Source organism: Prionailurus bengalensis, chromosome D3, assembly GCF_016509475.1.
Source record: "Prionailurus bengalensis isolate Pbe53 chromosome D3, Fcat_Pben_1.1_paternal_pri, whole genome shotgun sequence".
Classification (NCBI taxonomy): domain Eukaryota; kingdom Metazoa; phylum Chordata; class Mammalia; order Carnivora; family Felidae; genus Prionailurus; species Prionailurus bengalensis.
Genome location: NC_057356.1, coordinates 23146077 through 23161737, shown reverse-complemented (window position 1 = coordinate 23161737; position 15661 = coordinate 23146077). Strand labels below are relative to the sequence as shown.

General features: G+C 44.1%; 1 protein-coding gene across 10 annotated transcripts in view; it reads right to left on the bottom strand.

Moving 5' to 3' along the window:
- Nucleotides 1–15661, bottom strand: part of THOC5 (THO complex 5) — a 31641-nt gene that overhangs the window by 12174 nt on the left and 3806 nt on the right. For 6 of the 10 annotated variants that reach the window (XM_043557979.1, XM_043557978.1, XM_043557977.1 and 3 more), the window contains exons 3-13: nucleotides 15475–15618; nucleotides 14325–14438; nucleotides 13841–13938; nucleotides 11447–11593; nucleotides 9938–10052; nucleotides 6337–6469; nucleotides 5583–5615; nucleotides 3998–4075; nucleotides 3035–3075; nucleotides 2692–2791; nucleotides 1207–1315 (exon numbers count right to left, since the gene is read on the bottom strand). In XM_043557979.1, coding sequence (XP_043413914.1) covers nucleotides 1207–1315; nucleotides 2692–2791; nucleotides 3035–3075; nucleotides 3998–4075; nucleotides 5583–5615; nucleotides 6337–6469; nucleotides 9938–10052; nucleotides 11447–11593; nucleotides 13841–13938; nucleotides 14325–14438; nucleotides 15475–15618 — 1112 coding nt within the window. The remainder of the gene's footprint in view (nucleotides 1–1206; nucleotides 1316–2691; nucleotides 2792–3034; nucleotides 3076–3997; nucleotides 4076–5582; nucleotides 5616–6336; nucleotides 6470–9937; nucleotides 10053–11446; nucleotides 11594–13840; nucleotides 13939–14324; nucleotides 14439–15474; nucleotides 15619–15661) is intronic. The other 4 variants (XM_043557982.1, XM_043557980.1, XM_043557981.1 and 1 more) reach the window with 1 other exon arrangement.

Sequence of the window (15661 nt, the reverse complement as noted above, 5' to 3'; positions counted from 1 at the left end):
CCTGGAAGTGTGTTACAATTCATGACCAGAGTGAGGAACCAGCCTCAGAAGCCAGGAAACTTGGCTAAAGGTACACACACAGGTATAAGTGGCAGACCCGGGAAACACTGGAGCTCTGAGCCCAGCTGGTATCCACTCAGCAGTACTGTCCCCAGTACTTGCATGTGCAAAGCTTAGGGAGAAGCTGGAGTTAAGTATGCACTGAGGCCAGCTGGCAGCCCTCTTCTTAGTAGGTTTGACATCTGAGAGGTGAGCAGGCAGAATGCTGGTAACAAGAACTCCACCATGGCCAGGCCCCACAAGCTGCTAGACTGAGAGCTCTGGCCAGGCAGTGTAACCGGGCACTCTGAAGAAGCAAGTCCTGGGCTCCCTCTGCTGGGGTCAGGTGAGAATAGGGTCAATTTCATCCAGAGTGCCCTAGCATGATCAAATAACTCTTGAGTCCAGGGACCAAGGCTGTGGCCTAAAGGGGGCATGGACTGTAAGTGTAGGGTAGAGAACACAGGGACACCAGGCAGCCATGGGAAGAGCCCCACCCCACCAGGCACCAGACTTGTGTGTCTCCCTCAGTGGTCTCTGTATAGCCAACCCAAAGACTCAAGTGTGCAGGAGTACCAGGCCAGGGTAGTGCTCCTGTGAGGCTATTTCAGGCCCTCTTGGCCCTTTTCCTTTCTTCCCACTCCTAGCTGTGGAACAAGACTGCCACAGCCAGGCGCTTCCTGGGGATGCCGAACCTGTGGCCATCATTACCGTGCCTCCACTCACCCTCCTCAAAACCTCTTCCTGCTGCCAGGTAAGGACAACCTGGGATTGAGCTGGGCTATGAAGCAAAAGTCCCAGCACCTTGGGAAAGAGTAAATGAAGGCCTAAATTTGTCAACCTCATCATGTCTGCCAAATTCCATTTCTACATTCACACCTTTCCACTTGTCAGAACAAGCTGCTGCTCTGCCCTGCCTACTCAATTTTCCATACATTGTAGTCATTTTATCATCTGCTGTGTAGTAAGAGGACCAACTTAAGTCAGCAAGTGCTTTCTAAATACCAGTGAGGTGCCAGGACTTCCAGACGTGGACATGACAACAGAAGTCAACGGAGCAGTGCACCTCCTCAGAGCCAGTGTGCGCGAGGAACCAAAAGCAGCCCGCAGAGAGGCTCTCCTCACCCCCACCCCCATGCCCCACTCTCCACAGCGCCTGCCCAGTACCCTGCACTGATGGGGGTGATCAGCTCCGTGGCAGTTGTCACTTTGGCCTTTACCGTCATGATGTTGAGGTTCATGAGGTAGTAGAAGGTCAGGTGAAGCACACTGTCATCTGGAGGGGGAGGATGAAAAGAAGACCATGTACAAGTTGAACATGAGAGCAGAGTCTACAGTATTATGGGACTGTAAAAGCGAGGCTTTTAAGAGCTTTTACTGTAAAAACAGAAACTCAATGGCAATTTTATATTGAATAAAAAATGTCTACAAATTCTTTGCAACTCCTCTCTCCAAGAGGGGGAGATTCATTTCCCTCCCCTTGAGTGTGGGCTGGACTTAGCTGTTTCTAAAAAGTAAAATATCGAAAGGGAGCAATCAAGTGATCACCAAGTGGATCCAGGTTAGTACCAGTGACACCATGTACCCCTGATATGATGGGATGATGAACCCATGTCTATGGTATTCCTCCCTCAAACCCATAAGCTCAGTCTGATAAGGAGGAAACACAGACAAAGCCAAATTGAGTTTTTCCACATAGTAAATAAACCTGGTCTTCAAAGATGTCAAGGTCATGAAAGACAAGCGAAGACTGAGGAGGAGAAGACTGTCCTGGCTGCAGGAGACTAAGAGGCATGGCAACTAAATGTCATGTGAGATCCTGGACTGGATCCTAAAATGGACGACATTAGTGGAAAAAACAAGGAAATCTGCATAAATTCTGTGGTTTAGTTAATTGTACCAATAAAATTAACATTGGTTTTGATCACTGTACTATGCTTAAGTAAGACGCTGACATTATGGGAAGTTGAGTGAAGAGCATGAGAAGTCTATTATTACGGCAACTCTTCTGAGTCTAAAATTATCTCAAAATAACAAGTTTTAAAAAAAAGGTGAAGTGTGTAGAGTATGTTTCCATTTGTGTAAAAACTAAAAGGAGAAGGGGATAAATATACACTTGCACAAAAGCTTCTAAATACATAGAATAGTTCTAGAAAATACGTAAGAAATCTGTCACCAAGAGGTAAGACCTTGGAGGTAAGACTGAGGACTGGAGTCTCAGGTGAGAGGGAAACTTACATGTGACAGTTAGCTCTTATACTGTGTATATTGCTTTATCCATACAAAACCAGTTTCAAATCATTCTCTGCAGAACACAAACTTCTACTTATGTGTATGAAATTAAGCACACTGGTCATAGTACTTGAATCCTGCACACTCTTGTGACTTGTTCTGTGTATCTGACTTAGTCAATTCAGAAATTGGTATAATTTTATCAAGCATCCCTTATGTGTCTAGTTTCGTCTCTGTTGTTATGCTTATGACTTAGAGAAAAAAAATCAAACTCCATGCAAAACAATGATGAAAAACAAAGAAATATGAAACCAGAATCTTTTCTTGGTCAAACAGGACTTTGCCTTGCTGAACCTTGTGCACCTGCAGCTAGCAAAAGCCTCAAATGCTATGGATCCTCCAGAACTAAGGGAGCCAGACCTTTGCACTTCAGGTCCAGCATGACAGATAGCGGGTGCCTCTTCAGCATCTCCTTGCGCTTGTCATCCAACTGAACTCCCAGTGTGGGTCGCCGGCGTTTCTGGACAAAGGAAACATCAAATCAGATGAGCACTGGTCATACGAATTTGCCCCTTCCTTCTCCCTACTGGCCAGGGCCTCAGCCCCGCTGGCTGGAACCTGCTGCTTCAGCTATCCAGCTGCCAGACCCCAGCAGCTCTTTCTTTCCCACCTCTTTCTTCTGCTTCTATGGAAGATGGCACCTGCCAACTAGCAGGCGCCAGTGCAGCTGCTTGACACACTCAGGAGGGCAAACGGCTCTCACCGTGGTCTGCTCCTCTTCAGCATCGGAGTCACTCTCATCATCTGCAACCACAGAGAGAAAGCATCTGGAGGTAAGGAGCTTCCCAATGCTCCTAAAGTGCCTCAACCCATGGGGCTTAAAGGGGCTGAGACTCTGTCATTTGTAAATGGGTTTCTTTAGAATACACGATTAACTAATTTGCTGCTGCTGATTCAGTATAGAAAACATGGTGATGCGAGAAAAAAAGGAGGAATGCCTCATAATCCAACTGCCTCTATTTTTGAAGGTGCTTTTTAATGCAATCCTATGGACCACAAGCCCCACCCCCGTTGTTGGTAGTGGTGGTAGAAACAGTAATATAAATAGCAACAGCAGTAGCAGTTCATACAACTTGAGGGGTTGCTATGTGCCAAGAATGATGCTAAGAACTTTGCATGTATGACCTCATTTAATCGACACAATAATTTTACATGAGGTATTACTATCCTGTTTTGACAAGTAAGTAAACTGAGGCTCAGAAAGGCTAAAGAGGGGGCTCCTGGGTGGCTCAGTTGGTTAAGTGTCTGACTTCGGCTCAGGTCATGATCTCACAGTTCATGGGTTCGGGCCCCATGTCGGGCTCTGTGCTGATAGCTCAGAGCCTGGAGCCTGCTTCAGATTGTGTGTCTCCCTCTCTCTGCCCCTCCCCTGCTCGTGCTCTGTCTCTGTCTCAAAAATAAATGAACATTAAAAAAAAAAAAAAAAGAAAGAAAGAAATGTTAAAGAACTCTCCCAGGATCAGTGAGCTATTGAGTGGCAGGACCAAAATCCACAACCAATGCTTTACCCCGTCTACCCTTGAGCATTAAGACATTAAAGTCAAGCTCCCTGCTACTCAGAACGAGTACAGATAATTTCCAAAGGACCAGCACTGTCCTGAGGTGTTGACCTGGTGCCCCTGGACCCAGCTATGGAAGACGCGGGGAAGGATCCCGACCACATTACCTTGGGAGTCTTCAGGAGGCTTAAATAGAGCCTTGGCTTCATCCACACTGCCTTCAATCGCGACAGACAACGTCTTATCTGTGAGCAAGAAAAAACTTTGTAGGACAGCTGCTGAGGGAAGGAGCTAAGCTACACAACAGGCTAACTCTGGGGCTGCATTTCTTCTGCCTTTGTCACAACTCCTAACTGACTGGGGGTGGAAAGGCAAAAGCCCTTTCTCCACATGAGGAGGAACAAGGTGGGAAACTTAAAGCTTTTTTCCATCATTTACTGAAAACAAAGAATCCAAAGTGCAAATTTTAGACAAGCACCACCTGACACTATGGTGAACGCTTCCCTTTTCAGGCTTACACCAACGTGTAATCCCACCCTAGCGCCTAAAGCCACGGGATACTCCTCTGCCAGCTGTCTTAAAGGTTCTCATCCAGACGCCCTAACTGTTCACATCTCAGAAACAACGGTTCTCATCTCAGTGCTTGCTTACTCTCTATTCTGTACTACACCAAGCAGCTGGCTGGTACTGTCACATTTAACTGGGAGGCAGGACAGTGCACAGGAGCTTGGACCCTGCAGTTTAGTCCCAGATCTGAGTCCCTGCCCCACTAATTCCTAAACACCTAGAAAGTTATTTCACTGCTCTGAGCCCCACTTTCTGCATCTATGAAAAGAAATCCTGTCTTGACAAATGGTAACTGCCTGGTTGGGTGGCAAAGACCAAATGAGCTGATGCTTGTAATTGTACTTATAACATTATGTTTTTCAAATTAATGTTTAACCTTCACAACAACTCTATGAGAACCATACTATTACTATAGCCACGAGATGAGAAAATCAAGGCTCAGAGAAGTTAGACACATTAGCCAGGAAGTAGCTAAGCTAGGATTCAAGACTAGGTCTATTCAACTTGAGCTTGGTGTCTTAAACAGGAAGATAAGAGGGCTGTTCCATGCACCAGGACTGACACTTTCCCCAGGTGACACCTGGCCTGCCTTTGTGGAACTTTGTAGGTCTACTGGGAGGTCAGACAGGCCACCACCTCTCTTGCTCCATTCAAAACGGTATAAGGGGGACACCTGGGTGGCTCAGTTGGTTGAGTGTCCAACTTTGGCTCAGGTCATGATCTCACTGTCCGTGAGTTCGAGCCCCGCATTGGGCTCTGTGCTGATAGCTCAGAGCCTGGAGCCTGTTTCAGATTCTGTGTCTCCCTCTCTCTCTGTCCCTCCCCAACTCATGCGCCTGGGCACTCTGTCAAAAATAAACAAACATTAAAAAAAAAAAACCAAAACGGTATACGGGTCACAGATAGTCATAGGAGACTGAAATGGCTTGCCCAACTGCACCAAAGAGGAATGACAAACTTCCTCTACCTGGCAAGGCCGCTGAGATAATACTTCCAGGTGATCGGCCACTGCTCTCTGACAGCCCTGCATGAACCAACATACCTCACCCAAACAAGCTAGATGCCCCCATCAACCACTGGCAAATGTCAAACTGTTCTTTTGGGTAGCTTAATTCTGAAATTCTATAGTAAAATGGGAAAGGAAACAGGTTGGGTTTAAACACAAAAGAAAAGAAAATTACTCACCCTGTCTAGGGGGCTGGGAGGATTTCATATGAGCTGATGATGGAAACAAGAAGGAGAACAAAAGGGAAGGAGAGGACCAGGAGGACCAGGAAGACACAAGAAGAGAGACAGTAATGTGTCGGTGCCCATGGCTGGGAGGATAGGCATGCACTGATGCTGTACAGGTCTGTTTGATGCGGTGGGGTGAAGAAGAAAAGTTTAGGTGCTGGGTGAAAGCTGCAGTAGGGCAAAAGGTAAGGTCTCCAAAACCTTTTCAAAACTCTATGGAGTAAAGGGTCGCCCATAAGCTTAAAGCAGACACATCTTCCCACTTGGTAATTCACTTTAACGACATGCAGCCTGTTTGGGCGTCATGAAAGTCTGGGAAAGCTGCCTGGGACCTGTGTTCACCAAGTCCTCTCTCTGAAGCGGAAGAAGAAGTGCTGATCCACCTGCCAAGCATGCCTTGATGGGGTGAGTGTCTGGGAGCCCAGGCAGGCAGGCTGCCAGGGCACTACACCCACTAGCCGACCAGCCAGGCTCATTGAAGATTCAAAGCCATCCATTCTGAAATGCCCACCAGGTTAGTCTAGCCTCAGGCCAGCTGGTCAGAGCAGCCATGCTGGGCGGTGCAGAGGGGAGGCAGCGTCTGTCACCTGGGAACTTCTGAGCAGGACCAGGGAGCTTTCCTCAGCAGGCAGGGCTTCCAAATGACTCAATCGGCCACGGCTGTTGCTCCCACAGCCCCTCTTCCTCACCCAGCCCCCATACTCACCACAGGCCTGCCCATATGCAGTGGCCTGGACAAAGAGGACATAGAGAGGCGGTGGCAGATGTCTAGCTGTCTCATACTGCTTGTGAGCCTGGTCGAACGGCATGAATAGGTACTCTTGCACTGGGAGGGAAGCCTGCATGCAACAAAAGAAGGATTTTTATTTTCCCTTTGTAGGCAGTCCACATGTGAAGAGGTGGCTGCTGAGTTACTATAATAGTTTTTTTTATCTGTTAAAAATACATGATAAGTTAACAGAATAGGTAGATAAGAGGTCAATACAAAAAAATCAATTTACACAAGCAACAAACAGTCTGAAAATGAAAAAAAAAAAAAAAAAAAAAAAAAAGAAGCATTTCCAAGAGCATCAAGAAGACTTAAACTACCTAAGAATAAGTAAGTAAAAGGTGTGTAAGCCTCTACACAAAGGCTTGAGAAATGAAAGGCCACGTTAATGGCCTGGAAGACTCAAGACTGCCCTGAAATCAGTTCACTCCAAACTGATCTCCAGATTCAATGCAACCCCAGTCTATATCCCAGCAGGTGAAAATAGACTAGCTGATTCTAAAATTTACATGTTAAATGCAAAGGGCCAAGAACAACCAAGACAATCCTGAAAAATTAAGCTAGAGCACACACTACTGGGCATCAGACTTCTCTTAAACTATTTTTTTTCTTAATAAGTTCTTTTAACATTTATTTTTGAAGGACAGAGACAGAGCATGAGTGGGGGAGGGGCAGAGAAAGAGAGGGAGACACAGAATGCAAAGCAAGCTCCAGGCTCTGAGCTGTCAGCACAAAGCCCGATAAGGGACTTGAACCCACAAATTGTGAGATCATGACCTGAGCCAAAGTCGGTTGCTTAACTGACTGAGCCACCCAGGCGCCCCTGGACATCAAGGCTTCTGACAAAGCTACCGTAAATAAGCCAGTGTGATACTGGTGCATGGAAAGACAAATAGAGGACACACAAACCTACATGGACATTTGATTTATGACAAAAGTGGCACTGGAGAACAGTGGGGAAAGCATGGCCTTTTCAATAAATGACCCAGCTGAATACCTACATGGAAAAAAAATGAAACTGACCCTATATCACACTATGTACAATGTTCCCTTCCAGGTATCCTAGATTCTAAGTGTGAAAGATAAACAATAGAGCTTCTATAAGAAAATGCGAGAATATCTCCATGACCCTGGGACAGAGAGAGAGATTTTTAAACAGGACATCCTAACCACAGAGAAAAATACTGATTAGATCATATAAAATTTAAGAACATCTGCTCATTAAAAGATACCATTATGAGAGTGAAAAAGAAAGTCATAAAATGGGGAAAATATATGCAAAAGACTCATCTCCAGAATATATAAAGAAGTCCAAGCAATCCAATAGAAAAATGAACAGGAGACTAGAATAAGCCTTTTGCAAATGAGGTAATCCAAAAGCAAAGAAGTAGAAAAAGGGGTTGTGCTCAACATCACTGGTCCCCAGAGAAAGGCAATACCCTTCAGAATGGCTAAAATCAAGAAGGCTGACAATACCAAGCACTGGTGAGGATGTGGAGCAGTTAGAACTTTCACATGGTGCTGGGGGGAATTTTGTACATCAGTGCAATCACATTAGAAAACTGTTTCAGTGTCTGCCAAGCTAAATATATGCCTAGCATACTCTACGACCCAGCAATGTCATTCCTGGGTATATATTCAACAGAAATATGTACATACGACACCAAATGACAAAGAATGCTTATAACACTATTATTCATAATAGCCCCAAACTGGAAGTACCCACAATCAAATACTAAGTATTAATGAAAATAAATGAACTCCTGGTGCTCACAACAGTACAGATGGATCTCACAAACATAATGTTAAGCAAAAGAAGTCAGACACAAGAGTATATATATAATTCTGTTTGTATAAACTCAAAAACAGGCCAAACTAACCTATGACATTAGGTATCAAGATAATAGTTACTGAAGGGTGAGAGGAGATAGTAACTGAGAGGGAGAATAAAATATCTTTTGGAAAATTGGTAATGTTCTTTTTCTTGATTTGCGTGCAGGTTACATAGATGTGTTCACTAGAGAATATTCACTGAGCTATACACTTAGGAACTGTATGCTTTTCTTTTGTAAAAATTGTGTTTAAAAAAATTTTTTTTTTTTTTACATTTATTTATTTTTGAGAGACAGAGACAGAGCATGAGCAGGGGAGGGGCAGAGAGAGAGGGAGACACAAAATCAAAAGCAGGCTCCGGGCTCTGAGCTGTCAGCACAGAGCCCGATGCAGGACTCAAACTCACAAACTGTGAGATCATGACCTGAGCCGAAGTCGGACACTTAACCGACTGAGCCACCCAGGCGCCCCGTAAAAATTATGTTTTTAAATGTAATATATGCACACTGTTTTAAACAGTTGTGTTTTAGGGGCGCTGGGGTGGCTCAGTTGGTTAAGCATCTGACTTCAGCTGAGGTCACGATCTCACAGTTAGTGGGTCTGAGCCCCACACTGGACTCTGTGCTAACAGCTCAGAGCCTGGAGCCTGCTTTGGATTCTGTGTCTCCCTCTCTTTCTGCTCCTTCCCTACTTGTGCTCTCTCAAAAAATAAACATTAAAAAAAAATTTTTTTTTAAACAGTCGTGTTTTAGTTTATAAAGCAAAAACTCCCAGGGGCACCTGACTGACTCAGTTGTAGAGCATGAAACTCTTAATCTTGGGGTTGTGAATTCAAGCCCCACGTTGGGCAGAGTTTACTTAAAAAAGAGTTAAGAAAAAAAGAGTTAAAAAAACCATAAGGATTTAGAGCAATCTGCTTCACAGATCAAACAAAAATCAGGTCACCTATATAGAAAGACATTACAGGGGCGTCTGGGCAGCTCTGTCAGTTAAGCATCCAACTTCGGCTCAGGTCATGATCTCATGGCTCGTGAGTTCGAGCCCCGCGTTGGGCTCTGTGCTGACAGCTCAGAGCCTGGAGCCTGCTTTTGATACTGTGTCTCCCTCTCTCTCTGCTCCTCTCCCACTGTGCTCTCTCTCAAAAATAAATAACATTTAAAAAAAAAAAAAAAAAAGACAGACATTACATTTTACATTACAATCTAAAGTGGGGACTTATCCTCCTAAGGTACCTGATGGCTTTCAAATAGGAGTAAAGTTCTTTTCAGAGAGAGTACCTCTGCTAAACATCTACCCCCAAGGTGCAGTCAGGGAGTCTAACAGACATCCACATCTAAGCATGCCTGGAAACTGTGAGGCTGATGGAAACTATTCTGGGGTAAATTAAACCTAGAGTTTGCAAAAGTATTTTACCTGGAGGAAGCTCTGGGTGAAAAGAAAACATCTCACATAAATGTGTGTACATGTTCCTAAGCTCACCTGGCAGCATCTCTTCCACCCAGGACACAACCTTACTGCACTGGTTGGGTAGAAACTAGAGACAAGACCATCCTTGCAATGGGCTCTGACATCTGTTAGGGTAACAGACCTGGCAAAACCCAAAGGGAGATGTGGCTGCTGGAGGCCTCAGGTCAGCAAGGTCTTGCTGGGTGCTGAAGGCAAAGCAAAAGGCCAAGGTAGGGGAGTATGTGGGGGAGAGCCTCACCTGCATAATGCTATTGAGACGAGGCTGGAGGCTGCTCAGGTATTCCTTCTTCACCTCAATCTCCTTGAGGATCTTCTCCTTGTTGGACAGGCACTCTCGGTACTTCTCTGCCAGCCTATGGGGAGAGGACAGACCACTGTCACTTGAAGCTGCTCAAAGATCTCCTGATACATCTACTCACTGTCACAAGCCACCTAATGACAGCAGTCATGATTAACTAATGTCTACCTAGTACTTACTATGTGCCAGGCACTTGGAGAACTATAAGCATTATTGCATTTAATCTTATAAAAATCCTGGAAGATAGGGACTCTTCTCTTCCCCAAAGAAGGAAACAAAGGCTCAAGGAGGTAGGGAATTTATCCAAGGTCACTCAGCTAAGAGTAAGTACAAAGCTGGGCTTTGAATCCATGCCTGTCTGGCTCCAGAGGCTCTGCCCATTAACCACTAGGGGATATCCCTGTGTCATTTCCTGCTCCATTTCTTGCCTCTAGGGTCTAGACCCCAAACTTTCACAAACATGTGGATCTAGCAACTATAGGACCCAAATGAGGTCCACAGACTGGACTGAATGGGGCAGGGTAGGGATGGATTATGGACCACAGGAATACAACACTCATGGTTTAACCTATGCCCAAGGCAAGCAGTGTACTGGACAGAGGAGTGATGGGCCAGCCCGATCTGCTAAAATCTGGCACCAATTCCATAAGAGTCAAACTTAGTGCTTACTAAATTCATTAACATAGACTGAATACATTCTATAACAGAAAAGAAAAAAAAAAGGAAATAAAACACCTACTTCTCTAATGGAAAACAGAGCTGTGTCAACCAAACGCCCTAGAATTCTTGTACAAATACAGAGGAAGAAAGTCACCATAATGAAAAGGATGCAGCCACGAAAAATCCAGTATGAAAAAAAAAATGCTATATTCTTAAAAATACCTAGATTAAGTTACACAGTAGAAATGTTCTTTTTAATAAGTAAAAGACCTTTATTAGTATGGGACATTTTTATGTGTAAAGAAAGGGGTTCCTGAAAGCATAATTTATGATAGCAAAAAATGATAAAAGTCTAACCCAATAAAGAAAAAACTATATAAATTATAATTTGTCTACATACAAGATATTGTATAACCTTCTAAAATAATGTTTGCACAATTTTAAAGTACCATAGGGGTAGTCTTAGAGGCAGGAGGAACAAGCAAAAAACAAAATTGGACTTAACAGTACAAAAGATATTTAGGTCTCAGGTATTAAAATTTTAAAGAAAATGGTATTCCAATTTTCTATTAACAGCCTTAATTAATTCCAACCCCACCTATGATGCAGTTGGTCAAGTCTGAATTATCAGATGTGAATGAATCACAAAATGAGATTTGGTCTTAAGAAATCATTCTGCTGGTTCCACAGAACTGCACTGTCTGACTGTAGGTCATGACAAAGCGTTGTCCCCATGGGTAAAGGTCTGTGTTGCACAGGTTAACAAGGTCAGGAAGGGAGAAACACAACCTTTTTCGCTGCTCCAGCTCCCAGTCCAGACGTGCCAGGGTTTGCTGGTGAGGGTCTCCCATGGTGACTTCAGCCTTGCTAATATCTGGAGGAGCCTCCTTATAAAACTCCTCTAAACTGACCAGATCAATTTCTTCATGCTTCGACCTGCAGGCAAATACTAGATGTTAACTTGCTGTTCTCAAGACTCCAAACCATGGAATAAGCAAGCCCACAGTTCCCTCCACAGATGCCCATTTAGCCCTGGTCTACAACTACCCAGGAACCTGGAATCCATCAAGTCTTCTCAGCAAATGCTCGTTAGTAAATACCTCACTTTGAAGAGAAGTAGATGATTACATACCACAGGATCCTTATCCATGGTGCTCAACCTTTTTATCCATGAATTAAAGACTTGGAAGGGATGCTTATCAAATTTACAGATTATCTCCAAGCTTAGCAAGACAGCTAAGAGCTGAAAAAGTCAATAAAAACACTACAGTCTAGGCCTACATTGACAGGTTGAAACCAATAAATTACGTTTAACAGAAAAAAACCTAAGGGTCTGCACTGAAGTTTAAAACATTAATCACATAAACAAGGGATGGGGAAGATTCAGGATGGCATAACCAGGTGTGAAAACGATCTAGAGGCTTCAATTGTTATGTTTAGTGATTCACATATACTAAAGAAATCCCATACTCTTTCCTGCATTAACATAGTGCACAGGTCATGGACAGATGATGGTAATAATGGCAGCTACCAGGTATTAAACACCCACTGTATGACAGCCTCACCTAATTCTCAGGACATCTCTATCAAATGGGGATTTCTATCTCCATGTTTCAAATGAGATGGAGACTCCTACAGATGAGCAACTTGCCTAAAGTCACACAGCTAGTGAGTGGCAGAGCTGGGATTTGAACGCAGGCTTATCTGACCAGGGCCAATGGTAGTCACCTGCCTCTCCAGAGACTAGAGTTCTATTGTATTCTGAATTTGTCAGCTTTCATCTGAGTGACAGTTACAGCTTGGGGCATCCCATTCTTCTGTTTTTAGTATCTTTTTTTTTTTTAATTTTTTTCAACGTTTATTTATTTTTTTTGGGACAGAGAGAGACAGAGCATGAACGGGGGAGGGGCAGAGAGAGAGGGAGACACAGAATCGGAAACAGGCTCCAGGCTCTGAGCCATCAGCCCAGAGCCTGACGCGGGGCTCGAACTCATGGTCCGTGAGATCGTGACCTGGCTGAAGTCGGACGCTTAACCGACTGCGCCACCCAGGTGCCCCTGTTTTTAGTATCTTTTATTTGTAAGCAGTTTAAGATACATAAGAAGTTTCAAAAACAGCACTGAGAGTTTACCTTCCCCTGGTTCCCCCAATAATATCTGATCTATGCATAGTACATAGTCAAAACTGACAATGACTCAATACTATTAACTCAGAGAAAAACCTGATGTGAATTTTGCCTCTATTAGTATTTAACTATCATTACATGATGAATATATAAAGCAAATAAATATGTCTCTCAAAAATCAGTGTAATTATTGGGGTGCCTGGGTGGCTCAGCAGGTTAAGTGTCCAACTCTTGGTCTCAGCTCAGGTCATGATCTCATGGTTTGTGAGTTCGAGCTCCATGTTGGGCTCTGCACTGACAGCACAGAGCCTGCTTGGGATTCTGTCTCTCCCTCTCTCTGCCTCTCCCCTGCTCGCTTGTGAGCTCTCTCTCCTTAAAAATAACTTTAAAAAATTAGCATAACTATCAGAAATACACCAGACCCAATGACTGATGTGCCCCTCTCATCACAAGTTTATTACAAAACCTGCCTCTTTTCAGTTTGCACAAATAGGTCTGACCAAACAAGAATACGTTCTCTTTTCTTCCTCTGTCTACTCTTTCCTCCTTCTCATCTCTCAACTTGGATTTTCCAAGAGGCATTACATTTTAAAATGGACACTGACAAACTATAGTTTGTTTACCTGAGAGCAACTAAGTGGCAAGAAGTTCAGGTTCCAAAGAATAAAATCCAGTTGCAAAAATGAATGGCTGGAACTTTAGAGAGGAAAAGTGGGCCAAAAGGTTAAAAGGATTTGACTGGAAGGGAGTTGCTCCCATGCAAGGTGCCCAGGAATCAAACTGGTAACATAAAGGCCGCTGCTGGAGATAGACAACTGGTTTTAGCCAGGTACAGAGCTCAAAACTTGAAAAAGTCAGACAAGCTTCTAAGGGTCTTTGTGCAGCTTGAAAACACTGCTTTCCAATTCTCCCAAAGTGATCTATTCACTTTTGTCCCAGATCCTGCAGTCTCTAAGTTCATCTGATTTCTTTTTAAGGAGACTAGCTAACCCTGAGCTATACAGGAGAAAGTAGTTACCAGTAGGCAATTTTGACAAAGTTTGTTCTCCAAAACTCACTTAAACTCCAGACATTTGGTGATCTCTTTCTGCAGGTGCATCACCTCATACAACAGGTTCTGGAGCTGCAGGTGATAGGCATCTACTTTCTGCTTGGCCTGAAAGAAGGACAAGGTCAGAGGTAAGTGGGGCAAGTCAGGTCAAACAGAGCAGCAGCAAACTCAGGGAAGAGGTAAAGGGGATTAAGAAGTGGATGGGGAAGGGGCGCCTGGGTGGCGCAGTCGGTTAAGCGTCCGACTTCAGCCAGGTCACGATCTCGCGGTCCGTGAGTTCGAGTCCCGCATCGGGCTCTGGGCTGATGGCTCAGAGCCTGGAGCCTGTTTCTGATTCTGTGTCTCCCTCTCTCTCTGCCCCTCCCCCGTTCATGCTCTGTCTCTCTCTGTCCCAAAAATAAATAAACGTTGAAAAAAAAAAAATTAAAAAAAAAAAAAAAAGAAGTGGATGGGGAAGAGGGAGGAGGAGGATTAAACCTCTCAATTCCTACCTCATGGGTCTGATCTCTTCCTTTCTTCAACCTGATATGGGCTAATCGATTAAGCTTCTTTAGAGTCATGAAATGCACACAGCTCTGGATCCTCCGATCTTCTATCTCAACTGCCTGCAGGCAAAGAAAACTGGTGAAGACCTTGACAACAGGTGATGGCTCAGCTTCCTTCAGCCCCTCACTGCTGACCCATCCCCACCCAGGGCCAAAAACAGATACTGGAAGGAGCTCAGAATGATGAGAACTGTCGATGGAAAATGGAGCAAGTATAGCCAATGCACAATTAATATCTGTCCCAGGGCACCTGGGTGGCTTAGTCAGTTAAGTGTCTCCTGATCTTGGCTCAGATCATGATCTCACGCCCCATGTTGGGCTCTTTGCTGACAGAGTACAGCCTGCTTGGGATTCTCTCTCTCCCTGTCACTCTTTGCCCTCCCCCACTCTCTCTCTCAAAATAAATAAACTTTAATAAACATTAAAAAATAAAACCAATTAATATCTGTTCCTACATATTGTCTACAGAGATCCTAACAATAGCAACATCCCGCCATACAATTTGATCTCTATGAATAACCTTACAGAATAACTTAAATGAACATACCAGAATTATAGCTATAAAGCTTGGCAACAGTAAAATATGATGTAATAATCATAACAATATTGGGCCAGGATAAGCACAAATAAGTGAGATTCTTGGCAATACACGGGTTTTGTTTTTAGTTACGCTGTTTAGTTTCTTTGCCTCAAAGTCTGGTTCATTCATTTAATACTAACAATTTCATTTTTGGTCTCTATAACATACCTGTACCTATCCATCCTTACAACAGCAAAGGAATTTACACATATCATCATTTCCCAACACCTACAAAATGCCTGACATGTAATAAGTATTAATTGGATGAACTGTCAAATTACACTTAGGAGAAAAATTAATTATCCTGTACTTTTGTTACTCTAATTGATGATTGGGGAGCGATGAAATGTTTCAATAAATTAATAAGCACCATCTCTGGAGCCCGCAGACTCCAACTACCTGATCATGGTTAGGCCAGAAGACCAAGATCAGGAAGGGCTCTGGTGGGTGCAAAACAAGTCCATCCGTGCAAACCCACCATGTTCATGCCTGCCCCAAACCACTGCTACTCCTTACCACATCCTTGCCTCCTCGGCTCTTCAGGTCCTGGATCTCAGCCATGAGCCTCTGCAACTCCTGGCACGTGTACTTGTACAGCTCATAGTCTCTGCCAGGGTCCCGCAGGTCCACCTCAGCCTCCTCACTGTAGTATTTACCTTCCTGTGGAAGCACGGATACATGCCTTGGGTGGGGAATAAAAGTC